Source organism: Hippopotamus amphibius, chromosome 12 (assembly GCF_030028045.1).
Source record: "Hippopotamus amphibius kiboko isolate mHipAmp2 chromosome 12, mHipAmp2.hap2, whole genome shotgun sequence".
NCBI lineage: Eukaryota > Metazoa > Chordata > Mammalia > Artiodactyla > Hippopotamidae > Hippopotamus > Hippopotamus amphibius.
The window spans coordinates 13,917,246-13,931,752 of record NC_080197.1 but is presented as its reverse complement, the minus strand read 5'-3'; the positions used below and the strand labels follow the sequence as shown (position 1 = coordinate 13,931,752).

The window sequence follows — 14,507 nt, the reverse complement described above, 5'->3', positions numbered from 1 at the left end:
ATTGTAATAACTTCAATAAAGACTAAAAATGGTCCACATCAAAAAAAAACTCTTTAAAAAAAAAATCTAAAAAAAGGAAGGCATACTAGACTTGACACGTCTAAAACAACTCCCAAATGGAACTGTTGATAAGCCACCCTCAACCCCCTAAAGAAATGTTCTTCTCCAACTAACCACCTATGCGGGTACTCCTTTCCCTCACGCCCCCAAATCCCACCCAGCAGCAAGTCCTATCATTTCCAACTTTGAAATATATCTTGACCACTCCATCTCCATTGCCACCATTTTCATTCAAGCCATCAAAGCCTTCGTCCTTGACCAGGGCTCCGCAAATATCTCCTATAAAGGGCACACAATATGGAAACAGCCATGGACAGTGTGTAAATGAATAGGTGTGAGTGTGTTCCAATAAAACTTTATTTGTAGATACTGAAATTTGAATTTCATACAATGTTCCTGTGCCACAAAACATTATTGTCTTTTGATTTTCCCCTAGCCACTTAAAAACATTTCAAAAAACTCAGAAATAGGTGGTGGGGACGTCCCTGGTGGGGCAGCGGTTAAGAATCCACCTGCCAATGCAGGCGGCACAGGTTTGATCCCTGGCCCAGGATGATCCCACATGTCACGGAGCAGTTGCCCATGCACCACAACTCCTGAGCCTGCACTCTAGAGCCCGTGAGCCACAACTACTGAGCACGTGCTGCAACTATTGAAACCCATGCACCTAGAGCCCGTGCTCTGCCACAAGAGAAGCCACTGCGTAGAGAAGCCCGTTCACCACAACGAAGAATAGCCCCCGCTCATCGCAACTAGAGAAAAGCCCACGCGCGGCAACAAAGACCCAACGCAAATAATTAATTAATTAATTAATTAAAAAATAAAAGCAAAAAACAGGCATTGGTCCAGATTTGGTCCATGAGCCTTGGTTTGACGACCCCTGAGGTCATCTAGGTTGTGGTATAGCTCCTAACTGTTCTCCCCACCTGTATTTTGCCCCCACAATCCATTCCCTAATAAATATAGCTAACATTTGACTGAGCTGTTTCTAGGTGCCATTCTAATCACCTGACGTGTATTAACTCACTAATCCTTAGAAAAATCCAACGAGAAGTGGACTATTACAATACCATTTTACAGATGAGGACGCCGAGGCACAGAGAGGTTAAATACCTTAAAACCCTCCAATAGCTTGCCACTGCTCTCACAACAACAACAACAAAAAACCAAAATGCTTAGCATGTCCAATAAGACCCTCCATGGTCTGGCCCTCACCTGCCCTTCCAGTCACATGTTGGCCGATTTTCCTCCCTTTCCACCAGGCCCTGGTTACACTGGGCTTCTTCCAATTTTTCAACAGCTGGTTTCCATCTCAGGCTTTTAGTAGATATTCCCAGTGTATCTCTAGTTTTCACTCTTCCTAAACTTTGGTTCTTTCCAGAACTATATAAAGTCAATGCCCCCTTTCTCCATTCTTTTATAATATAAGCTCTCACTCTTTCTTTCATAGCACTCATTACAATTTGCAGTTATTTTGTTGTCTATTTGTCTTCATTTATGTCCCCTGCAGATGGTACAATGTTTACCACAAAATAGGTGCTCAATAAAAGTTGACTGACTGAATGAATAAATGAAAGATGTGCTCAGCGTTGCACAGTTTGTAAGCGGCAGAGCTGGCATTCGAACCCACTTTTGTCTGATTCTAAAGGTGAAGCTCTTAACACATGAGACCCAAAATGTTTTATCATCCAAACCTAAACTCTTCTGAGAGCAAAAGAAGGAACTGTTAATAATCACACAGGACAAGAGGTAGAAACCTAGGCCAGTTCTCCTGGGCAGCTCAGCCCCGAGTCTTCCCTGTTGAATGCCATCCCATGGGTCCCCAGAGTCTTACCCAGGGGTGAAGAAGCTGGCCCAGCCAGGGATGAACTTCGGGTCCCGGGAGAAGAGGAGGATGGCAAATATGCAGAAAAGGATGAACACGGCCTGTTCAGCAAACCTGTGGCACAGAGATGCAGACACCATGGTGACTGTGGGCTGTGGCTGGACCACAGCCCAGGAAGGCCTCAGTCCACCTCCACTGGGTAGGCAGGGGCCCACTGGGTGTGACTGGGCCAAGGTCCCACCTCTGAGAGCTGGAAGAAGTAATTTACTCCTTAGGCGGTCCCGAGAGTGAGGGGAGTGGCGTCCTGTGTGTAGGTGATTCCTTTCCTGGGGCTTCCATGTTCCCCAGGATCCTTCCTGAGCATCAGGTACCCCTCCCCACAAACTGTTCACATCACTGCCACCAGGGATGCCCCAGTGTCCTAGGGGCAATCCAGAAAGAGAAAGTGAGACAAAGACAGAGCCAGAAAAGCAGAGAGAAAAGAAAGAGACAGAAACAGAGAGGCAATGGGAGAGAAACACTCATATATACTAAGGGGGATAGATAAAGAGAGGGACAGACATGGAGAGAGGGCTAAACAGAGGCAGAAAGAGAATCCCCAATGTCAGAGCAAATATCTACCTAACGTGCCCATTTCAAGATCAGGGAGCAGGGCCCAGAGAGGGTTAGTGCCTTGCCCAAGGCCACACAGGAAGTTAGTGGCAGAGTCAGACCTTGTGTGCAGGCCTGCTGACTCATAGTTATTTTCACTACATGAGAACTATGCATTAAACAAGGTTCTGGAAGCCACCCAAGGCAATGTCAGGTATCCCATGAACCAGGAGGGAAAGTGTGCACTTGGCAGGAAGGTGACAGTTTCCCCCTCCTGACAGACTTACTGGTCCTCAGAGTACCTACCCCAGCGCCAGGGTAAGAGGCTGACTGTAAGTCATCTCCCTAACCCTCCACCTCTAGGCTCCCAGGCCATTGGTCCTGAAATTCTCTTGGGACTCAGTCCCCAAGGGGGTCAGGGGTTAAGCCAAGAGGTAGGTCTCCTGAAAGTCTAGTGCCCAGCTCTCTCCCCACCCCGAGGACACTTGTGCCACATACTTGATGGGCCCCAGGGTCTGGAATTCCTCCCGAACTGTGGCTCGAGCCCTATTTTCAGCATCAGTTCTAATCTCAGATTTCTTCTTCCTCCAGCCTCTGAAACAGAAAGTGGGGAGGTTAGGAGTGGCCACTGCTGTTATAACTAACGTCTCACCTACCCCACTACCATCTGGCCAGGCTTCATTAGCTCTGTTTTGGCGACTCTGCAACAGCCTGCTGAGTGTTGCCTGCCTCTGTGTTCCCTTTCTAAAGGCCATTTTGCCCACCTATAGCCTAGATGGTCTTTTAAAAATGTGAATCTGATCATATGGCTCCCAGGCTTAAAATCTTTTAGGGGGTCAAACAGACTCACGGATAAACAGACAAACCAAGGAAATAAAATAGAAAGTCCAGAAATAGGCAAAACCATAAATGGGGATTTAATCTATGGTAAAGTTGTTATCCCAGTTTGGTGTAGAAAAGATGACCTATTCAGTCAATGATGTTAGACATATAGATCAATGGAATTGAGTTGAGAGTCCAGAAACAAGCCCACACTTCTATGGTCAACTGATTTTTGATAAGGGCATCAACACCATTCAATGGGGAAAGAATAGTCTTTCATCAAATGGCGCTAAGACAACTGGACAGCCACACGCAAAAGGATGAATGTGGAGCCTTACCTCATACCATATACAAACTTAACTCAAAATGGATCAAAGACCTCAATAGAAGAGCTAGACCTACAACATTTTTAGAAAAAAACATAGGGGTAAATTTTCATGGCCTCAGGTTAGGCAAACATTTCTTGGATACGACACGAAAAGCACAAACAACCAAAATAGATAAATAGACTTCGTTAAAATTAAAAATGTTTGTGTGTCAGTAAATGGTATCAGGACAACTGGATGACTGTCTGCAAACAAACAAAAAAAAACCAGAAACAGTTGGATCCAAACCTGTACCCCAAGATTGGATCCTTACACTGCACCTTAAGGACAAGCTCCAAACAGATAAAAATTTAAAAGTAAAAAATATAAAAATACTAAGAAAACATGTTATTCTTTTATAATGCCTATAATGGGAAGACCTTTCTAACTCTAATTGAAAATTCAGGTTGGGGTAGGATGAAATGGAAGATTGAGATTGCCATATACACATTACTAATAAGAAAAAAATAGATCAAATTGTACGCTTTAAATATGTGCAGTTTATTGTATGTCAATTGTATCTCAATAAAATTTCTTAAAAAAAAAAAGAAAATTCAGAAGCCACATGAGAAAAGATTGATAAATTCATCTACATAAAATGTTTCTAAAAAGTTCTGCATGGAATAAAGCACTGTAAGCAAAGTAAAAAATCAGGAAAAAATATTTGCAACTCATACTCAAAATAAGTACTAGTCTTTCAATACAGAAAGAATACTAGAAATCAATAAAACCAAGAGCAGCAATCCATTTTTTAAATGTACAAAGGATATAAACACATAGTTTAACAATTCATAGGAAAGGAAATACTAGGGTCCCCCATGAATATGTGAAAAGTTTTCATATTACCACCCAATATGAAAAGTTCCTCAAAATTACTCCTAAAGTAAATGCAAATTATTTTTCTCTTATCAGATTGGCAAAAATCCACTTTGCTGCATGGAAACAGACACTCTCATACATTTTTTTAAAAACTCACAACGGTTCTTTTGTATGAAGATCCAACTCCCAAAAGGCCCTCAATGATCTCACCCAGGGTTTCTCTGTCTTGGAACTCTTGACATACTGGGGCAGGATCACTCTTTGTTGTGGGGTGGGATAATTCTTTCATTAGGGGGTTGACTTGTTTATTGTAGACTGTTTCACAGCATTTCTGGCCTCCACCCCATGGACCCCAGGAGTACTTCCTCAGCTGTAACAACCAAAATGTCTCCAGACGTTGCCAAAAGTCCCCTGGTCGGGGTAGGAAGGAGAGGGGAGGCAAAATCATGCCCAGTTGATCATTTTGCCTCATTCTGGCCTCATCTCCCACAAATCTCCCTCACTCCTTGAACTCGGTCACTTTAACCTTTCGGTTCCAGAACACCCCTTGCTACCTCTGGCTCTGAGGCCTTTGCACTCTTTGTCCTATCTGCCCGGGATGCTCTTCATTACCCCATCTCCTTCCCTCCCTTTACTGAGTTAATCTATTCACTCCTCCTATTCCTGCTCAAAACTCGCTTTCCCGAGGAAGCTCTCCTGCCCTCGCAGTTAGGTGAGAGCCCTCCTGCACCCACCCTCAGATCTCACTATCTGTTTCCCTTTCAGCACTAATCACAACTGGTATTTCTGCTTCGGTTAGCTGTTCACTGTCTGTCTCCCCCACCTCGAGTGCAAGCTCCCCACGGGCAGGAAGGCTCTCAGACTTGCCCAAGGCTGCCTCCTCAGCACCAGAGTCAGCATCAGGGATATAGCAGATGCTCCGTGGATGCTTGCTGAGGGAAGGTGGTGTCATGGGATTGGCCGGAAACTTTCCTCATCCCCACCCAGAAACACCTCTCTCACTGGGCTTCACTCCACCTGCATTTCCTCCATCACAGCCTCCTCCAAGACCAAGTACTGCAGATGTCCACAGAATAGGCAGATGGGAGAAAGGGGCTCTGCTTCAGGCTTAGCACTGGGCAGTTTTCATGCTCTCCCTCATTTAGGCTTTAGCTGTAGCTCATTTTTATCCCCCATCTACAACGGAAAAAATTAAAGAAGTAAAGCCTCAGGGAGGTGACAGAGTTGCTCAAGGTCATGCAGAACCATGATGTGAACTCTGGTTTCTCTGAGTCCAATGTCTGGGCTTGCTTCTCTTGGCTAAGCTGGGCTTTGAATCCTGAATTTCTCCTCTGGGGGGTCAAGGAACACCACGTTCTGCGCCTTTCTAGTCTCAAGGTGTTTTTACATCTCTTTGGTCCAGAATAGCTCTTACTGTCCCATTTTATAGATAAGAAAAATTAAGGCGCAGAGAGGTGAGGGGACTGAGTCAGAGAATGACTTTATGACATGCCTGCTACCCCAGCCCTGAACTGCAGCCCCTATTTTAGTATTTCCCAAACTCCAGGCATTCATAACCTACCTTCACAAATGTTCCTATAGCCACATACCACAGGGCTCATATTTCCTTAATATTTTCCTCCAACTAGACTCAGCATTTTAATTAAAGGCATGTATTTAAATAGAAAACTTTTTGTCACTCCTATAAATAGAAAATAAGAACCTCTTGTCATATATAGAAAGTACCCATAGAAATACAGACATGAAAGCAGAGCAATATTATTCCATCTTGCTAGATACTACTGGGCCTGAGGCTTGCTCTTCCTTTTTTAAAAGGCTGATTTGGAAATGTTAGAGAGCTAAAGTTTTTCCTTACCCTCCTGAGACTTTCTCCCCAATATAAGCAGATCTATTCTACAAGAGCCAATCAAGGAATATTTTTGTCACTGTCTGAGTCAAGGTTATTTGACACTTTGTCCTCATGCTGCCCTGAGTTACCTCCTGTACTGAGGCCCCGTGAAATGGGAAACGCTGCACACTTTCTCCTCTGGTGTGAGTGTGTACCTTACTTAAGGAACAACACGATTAGTAATTATTGATGGTGGGTGACATTCACTGAGGGCCTGGGCTTAGTGGGCAAGTGCCCACACCACCTGTAATCTCCACGACCCTGGGAAGCAAGGACAACTACAGGCACCACATCCGACATGAAACTGCAATGACTTAGGAAGGGCACGTGCTAGTGAGCACAGTTTATCCTGCTGCAAAGTTCAAGTTAAACACCAGGATACCTCAGGGTTATCCCTCCATACAGGAAGGAGATCCAGAGCCAGCCCACCAACAGGAACAGCAGCATGAGAGGGAAGGCAAAGATGAACCAGGAGCCGAAATTCACCACGTCGCACTGCGGGAAGAAACTGGAGAAAAGAGGGAGGTGAGAGCCTGCCAAGGTCAGCCACACCGATGGATGCACGTACATGTACAGAGGAGAACTAAAGGAAGTATGTTAAATATTAGCACTGACGGACTGAAGGTCTTTCCATTTTTTTCCTGTATTTTCTGAGTGTTCTATAATTGAGTGCCTATATCGTGCATGATCAGAATAAACTAATAAATTGTATTTGGAGATCAAAGGCCAAGGAGAACATTCAGGGCAGCCATTTCCCTTTCTCCCCAGCTTCCCCAATGGGGAATCAGAGCCCCATGTTAACTCCATATTCCTTTCAAATGCCCTCCTTAATGACCAGAAGGTCCAAGCTTGCGCAATTAAATATTGTATGTGATTTGCATGTAATTTGCATGTACTTTACTCAAAATCCTTAATGTTTGATGTTTTCATTTACAGCTCCAGCATTTTCTCCCTAATTTCTTTCCTAGTTGGAACAAAGCCTTGCTCACGAATCAGAGCAAGCGGGCAGCCTAAAAACCCTCTGATAGCAAATGCCCTCCCATTCTCCCCATCCCCCAACTCGGGACCAGTCCCTGAGGCCCCCAGAGCTCACATCTTTCCTGTCCAGCCCTGGGGATGCGCTCCAGCCAGAACTGATACTGAACACTCTGCTTCATCCTGCCAGTCGACTGCCCCTTTGCCGGCACTTCCTGTTAACTGAGGAGACTAAAGGGTCAGCCCAGATCGTCCCCACATCTGAGGTAGGACCATCTTGGCTTCTGGGTTTTCAGTCTCACAGCCAGGTCTTGCTCAAAAAAATGGAGATGAAAAGACACCAAAGGTTTGCAGTGGGCTGAAATCAACTGGGAAAATACCAGTGCCTGGCCCCCATCCCATACCTCCTGAATCAGAATCTCTGCAACTGAGACCCAAGCATATTTTTTTCACCTTCCCTGGAGACTCTAAAATGCACCCATGGCTGAGAATCACTGTTTTTTTTTTTTTAATCACAATCTTAAAATCAAAGGATTTGAGAACCTGAGAACAGGGTTAAGGTTTTAAAATTGGCTCATGAAGTAAGACATGGGCTTAAGTTTTCTCATGAAAATAATTTTGACTACCCATAAGCATAGTACTGATTTATGTACACCAAATCCACTCTCCGGAAGGCCAACCCAGCCAGCTTTCCCTCCATCATCTTAGTAAGTCCTTGATTCTTTGGTTGAATACCAGATAGAGAAGTTGGCCAGCACATGTGGCCATGTTGAATATCAAATAATTTTGTTGCTGTTTGATTGTCAAAATGCTTACATTCATAGATTAAATGAATATATGAGGCATCTCCACTGCAGTGAAATCTTAGAAACCCTGCCTCTCAGAATCCTGGAATCTGAAAATACTTAGAATCTTGAAATACAAGGATTTTTAAAATCTTCTAGCTGAGATATTTGGAATAATGGAATTGAAACCTCAAGCCGTCAGAGAATCCTTCTCTTTGACTCTCACGCCCTGACAGATGGCCACCTAACCTCAGTTTGAACAGGTTCCATGATGCGGACATTTTACCTGTTGGCAGAGTCCCCTCCACTGCTGGCCCATGTGCCTGGTGCAAAGCTTCTCACAGGACATCACAGCCACACCAACACTTTCCATTGGGGTTGGTTTTAGAAGCAGATGTCATATCATGTGACCCCTCTGCTGTCAGCTCTCCACTGACTCCCCATCTCACTTGAAGGAAGAGCTGGGTCCCTACAATGGTTGCCTTAGTCTGGACTCTTTTACCTTATCCCCTTCTGCACCCCAGCCTGGCCAGTCTTTGTGCTGTTCCCTGGGACTGTCCCACCTTTGTACAAGCTATTCCCTCTGTCTGGGATGCTCTTTCCTCCTGTGTCCACAAAGTTCACCCCCTCACTACTAGGTCTTTGCTCAGATGTCACCATATCAGAGAGATAGCACATCCCTGGCCAACCTACATAAAACAGCACCCACCCTTGTCACCTCTACCCCCTTATCCTGCCTTATTTTATTTCATAACTCATCACACCAACATATTATATATTCTTTGGCTTTTTCATGTATTGCTTGTCTCTCCCACCAGAACAGAAGTTCCCCAGAGCAGGGATTTTGCCGTGTTTTGTGCATCGCTGGGTCCCCAGAATCTGGCCAACAGAAGACATTCAATATATATCCCTGAATGTTGGATGAAGGAGGAGCAGAGGAGTAGAAGGAGCAGAAACCCCAGTGCCAGGGAGCGGGGTGGCACTTGCTTTTACCTCTTGAGCTGGCCAAGGAGGATGAGGTTGGGGGCTGTGCCCGTGAGGGTGGCGGTGCCCCCGATGCTGGCCGAGTAGGGGATGGAGATGAGAAAGCCCTTCCAGATGTTCCTGCGATATTCCTCCTCCTTCTTAGAGTGAGCCTGGAGATCCATTGCAGCCTCCACCTCCTCAGGGCAGTCTTTGCTTTAAACAGACCGAAGGAGAAGCCATTCAGAAGCCATTCGGAATTCCTGGCCTCGTGGGGAAACACACTGCCCAGGACAGGAGAGCTAAGAGAACTTTCTAGAAGGCAACTGACAGAGGTACCAAACACCTCTAAAAATGTGCAACCCTTCAGCTTAAGTGTTCTACTCTAAGAAATTATCCTAAAGTAAAAATTGATATTAAATATAATTTAAATGGAAAACAACCTAAATACCCATCACAAAGGGATTGGCTAAATAAAGATGATCCTCTTTCTGAGTGGAATGCTAATGCAGCTATTACAAATAGTGATTCAGATGGGTGTTTATTAAGAAGATGTCCATTATATAAAGTGAAAAGGTAAGTAACAGCACTACTTAGTTGTTTTATTTTAAAACTATGCACATATTTCATGAATATGTGAGTATTAAGAAAAGTCTAGAATAGTATACACAAAGTTGTTTTGGTGCCTTTCTTAAGGATGGAATTATGGATTTTTTTCCTCTTTTATTTTTTATTTGTATTTTATGGGTTATTTTCCTGGTACAGTTGAGGAGTTTAGGGAAAAAATAAATAATTTTTGTATAATTAAAAGATGATGTTAACACAAATTTATTGAGGCAAAAAGATATCCCTATGCTCCATTAAGTGAGATAGTACATTATCAAGTGGCATATGTAGCGTGATCAATTTTTTTAAATAAAGAAATGCACTTAAACGTATATAGAGAGATAGCAAGAAACTGTCTAGAATGGCATTCATTTAACTGGTTTAATCTGTCTTTAGGAGTGAGATGCTGCGTACTTTTTTCTTTCTGTTTAAGAGGTTTTTTTCCCTTTTTACCTATGCAATTATAAAATGTTTATATGTGAATGAAATTAGGAATTGTCCCTGTGTAACAAATCAAAAAAAACTATTTTAAAGAACAAAAGATACTTCAAATGTCTTCAGGCCTTAATTACCACATGAGGGGCCCCTTCTCCAGAGGGCAGCAGGGATGTGCTCTGGGGTCTAGAAGGAAGACAAGGACTGGAAGCACCTGGAGAAAGATGCCGTGGTCTGACATTTCAGGGTAAGAGGCCTGGTCAGGAACCCGTGGCCTCCCTCAGACCTGGGGCCCCAACCAGACTGAGCCTCACAGGAGAACGAGGGAGCAGAAAGGGCCCTTGGGCTCATCTCGTGCACCCCCTTCCTTGTTTGGATGGGAAGCTGAGGCCCAGATTGACGGTGGGGTCTGCATCCAATGGACATGGAGTTCCAGAGAGTGGGGATCAGCTCTTTTCCAAAAGACTCAGCACACGCTCTGCTGGGCAGATGGTTAAAACACATTCCCAGGTTGCATGGTAGTGAGTGGCTGGGTCAACCACAGAACCCATATCTCAAAGCTGGACTCAAAGCCTCCAAACACTGTGCCAGAAAGGAGAACAGGCCAAGATAAACTGATGTAAAATGATGTCCCTCCTCTGCTAGAACCCTCCACCAGTTCCCATCTCATTCAAAGTCAAAGCTACATCAATGGCCTATGAGGTCCCAAATGCTCTGTCCCTCTACCATTGCCCTCCTGCCACACAAGCCATCTCTCTGACCCAACCTCCTACCTTCCACTCACCCAGCTCCAGCCACACTGGCTTCCTGGCTGCTTTGAACTCTCAAGACCTTTGCACCTGCTGGTCCCTCTGCCAAGAACACTCTTCTCACAGGTTCCCCATGACCCTTCACCTTCTACAGGTGTTTGCTCAAGAATGACCTTCTTGATTGGGATTGACATATATACACTACTATGTATAAAACAGGTAACTAATGAGAACCTACTGTATAGCACAGGGAACTCTACTCAATGCTCTGTGGTGACCTAAATGAGAAGGAAATCCAAAAAAAAGGGAATATACGTATACATATAGCTGATTCACTTTGCTGTACAGTAGAAACTAACACAACATTGTAAAGCAACTATACTCCAATAAAAATTAAAAAAAAGAAAAAGAAAAAAATTTCTAACTATGTACAGTGATTGATTTTAAGTGACTTACTGAGGTGATCGTTTTCCAGTATATACAACTAGAAAATCATTATAATGTACACCTGAAACTAACATACTGTTGTATGTCAATTATACCTCAATAAAAAAGAAAAAGGGATCCAAAAAAAAAATTCAATTGCACTATCATCATAAAGTGTATAATAGTAATTCTTTAAAATTATGATCTAAAACAAGGTCAAATTTTTAAAAAATGACCTTCTTAGTGAGGCCTTCTGGGACCACCCATTTAAAAACTGCCCTTTCCCTACCTCCAGCCCCCTCTCTACTCCTCTTTCCTGCTTTGTTCTCCTGCATAGCACTCACCAACCTTCTGACACACTATGGATTTTACCTGTGAATCTGTTTTTCCACAGGGGCAGGGTTTTTGCGTTTGTTGCCTTATCCCTGACAGCACCTGGCTCGCGGCAAGCTCTCTATAAATGTTTGTTGAATGAATGAAACAGACCTGACTGATGCCCAGCAACGCCTTGAACAAGTCACTTTACTTCCTGCTGTTTGTTTCATCACTCTTAAATCAAAGTAACAATGCCATAAATAATAAGCATTACCATCTGTGCATGGAAGGCCCAGCAACCTGCTTTATCTACGTGATCTCACTTAATCACAAAACGACCCTAGAAGGTGGGTTCTGATACTGTGTCCAGTTGGTAGGTTGAAACTAACTGGTTCAGAGAGGTAAAGTGAATTGTCCAAGTCTCAGAGCCGGTACGCGGCAAAGCCAGGGTTTAAAGTCAAGTCGGTGTGGTTCCAACCCCCCAGACCTTATCCACCCTGCCATATACAAAAGATACCAAAGATAGAATGGGCTGTTGATGTCAAGATGCTTCCTAAGTCACACAAGTGTGAAGGGTTGTTATTGTCTCGGCTTATTTCTGTCTTTAGAGCCACTTGGCCTGGTCCACCCTCTCCTCCATGACTGTCTGCTGGTCTGTGCCTCCTGCTCTTCTGGTCCCTCCTTCCAGACCCTCCACCTCAGCAGACCTCCAGGGATTTAATGTGCTCCCCCGTCCTTCCCATATTTGCTGTTTTCAAGGAGTCTGGAGCCAAAGGGATAAGTGGTGGAAACTTGGGCATTATGTCATTTGGAGGAAAATTGGGGTGCGGGCGGGGGATTGCTTGTAGCATTGAATTCTCGTTCATCATCTCCGTGGATGAAGCACTGGCTCCTCTATGAATTTCATCAGGAACTCACTCTTCTGTGCTGGCAATAAATTGCATCTCCGTGGGCACAGTGTGCAGGCCGTTTTTCCGCACAGCAGCTAGGAGGAAAGAGCACGATGTCTTTAGTGTGATGTAGTAAATGGGACAGGAGCGTCCCATTCTTGCATAGTTAATCAAGAGTGCTTCCTCAGGTCCCAGTCTATACTAGTCATCGGATGAAAAAAAAATAGACACTCAAAATTCCATCCTCCCATCCCATCCATCCCTATTTGAGGAGGGCTTCAGGGCTGTGGGCAGGGAGTTAGCTGCAAGGCTGCTTGACAACCCGTAACTCAATCCTAGGCTAACCTGAGCTGCCATTGTCAAAGGGATGTTTGGGAAAAACTAGCTCTGAGTAATAATGGATCAGCAATGGGATGGATGACCCTAACCTGCAATTCATTCAAAAAGCATTTATTGAGCACCTACTATGTACTATTGACTATGAGCTTAGGGTACACAGTGAATCATACAGGACAGTGTCCTTGCTCCCATGAAAGTTATATTCTAGAAAGGGAGACAGCCAATAATCAAATAAAGAAAATTTCAGGTTGTGATGGAAACTGACTGCAGAGTGGGGAGGAGGAGCAGGTTGACCTCAACAGAGCTCTGTTGACCAGGTCAACAGAGAAGGCATATGAGCTGATGGCATTGGAGCTGAGACCTAAAGGATCAAAAGGAGCCAATCATATGAAGAGTTGTGGGAAGAGGGGTTTGGGCAACAAGAACAGCAAGTGCAAAGGCCCTGAGATGAGAGTGTGTCTGGCGTGTTGGGAAGTGGAAGGGAGACCAGTGGGGCTGGAGGGGCATGAGGGAGAGGTGGGAAAAGTGGCAGGGGATAAGGTGGTAGGAAGTGGTCTGGATCACGCAGAGGTCTTGGAGCTCACAGTAAGGACTTCAGCTTCTCCTCTGAGCCAGATGGGAGCGGAGCCAGGGGAGTGTTTGAGCAGAGGAGAGTCAGGACAGGATCTGACTTCGTTTCTAAAGAATCCCTTGCTTGATAGGTCAGTCTCCCTGTAGGCGTCTTTGAGAGTGTCTTGGAGACAACTGAAGGGATTAAAAGTCCCCGCAGCTGAAAGCATCACCAAGAGCAAAAAAATCCATCCCTGGGCATTGGAAGTGTGACTGGTAGCTGAACACCAGGGTTCAGGGTTCAAGTCCTAGCTCCATCACTTGCCTTGTGACCTTCGATCACTGTGGTTCCTAGATGGGGTTGATTCTGCCTCCAAGGGACATTGGACAATGTCTGGAGACATTTTTGGTTGCCGCAACTGGGGTGGGGGGAGGGGGGTTGCTACTGGTATCTAGTGGTCAGAGGTCGGGGATGTTGCAAAACATCTTACAGGACATAAGTCAGCCCCACAAGAAAGAATTATCCCACCTAAAATGTCAGTGCCGAAGTTAAGAAACTCTGGCTTAGATAAACCCCTTGACCTCCTTGAACCTCTTTAATTCATAGAATGGAAGTAATAGTTCCCCTAGGATTATTAAGAGGATTAAAGAGTTGACTTATTTGCTATAGACAGATGTTTTCATCCCCCCTCCCTAAATTCATATGTTGAAACCTAACCCCCAGGGTGATGGTATTAAGAGGTGGAGTTTGGCGGAGGTGATTAGGTCATAAGAGAAGAGCCCTCATGAATGGGATTAGTGCCCACAGAGCTCCCTCGCCTTTTCCACCATCTGAGGACACAGTGAGAAGATGGCTGTCTGTGAACCGGGAAACAGGCCCTCAACAGATACTGGATCTGCTGGTGCCTTGATCTTGGACTTTGCGGCCTCCAGAACTGGGAGAAATAAATACCCAGTCTATGGTATTTTTGTCATGGCAGCCTGAACAACTAAAATGTCATTTAAAGCAGGGACCAGCAAACTTCTTCTGTGAAAGGCCAGATAGTAAATATTTTAGGCTTTGGAGGCCATATAATCTCTGTTGTAACTGCTGAGATCTCCATGA

At 44.6% G+C, this 14,507-nt stretch overlaps 1 protein-coding gene across 3 annotated transcripts in view; it reads right to left on the bottom strand.

The window, feature by feature from the left end:
* SLC13A3 (solute carrier family 13 member 3) overlaps positions 1-14,507 on the bottom strand; it is a 75,641-nt gene that overhangs the window by 22,360 nt on the left and 38,774 nt on the right. The window contains exons 4-8 of one of the 3 annotated variants that reach the window (XM_057701595.1): positions 12,543-12,609; positions 9,124-9,309; positions 6,753-6,878; positions 2,975-3,070; positions 1,895-1,999 (exon numbers count right to left, since the gene is read on the bottom strand). In XM_057701595.1, coding sequence (XP_057557578.1) covers positions 1,895-1,999; positions 2,975-3,070; positions 6,753-6,878; positions 9,124-9,309; positions 12,543-12,609 — 580 coding nt within the window. The remainder of the gene's footprint in view (positions 1-1,894; positions 2,000-2,974; positions 3,071-6,752; positions 6,879-9,123; positions 9,310-12,542; positions 12,610-14,507) is intronic. The other 2 variants (XM_057701597.1, XM_057701598.1) reach the window with 2 other exon arrangements.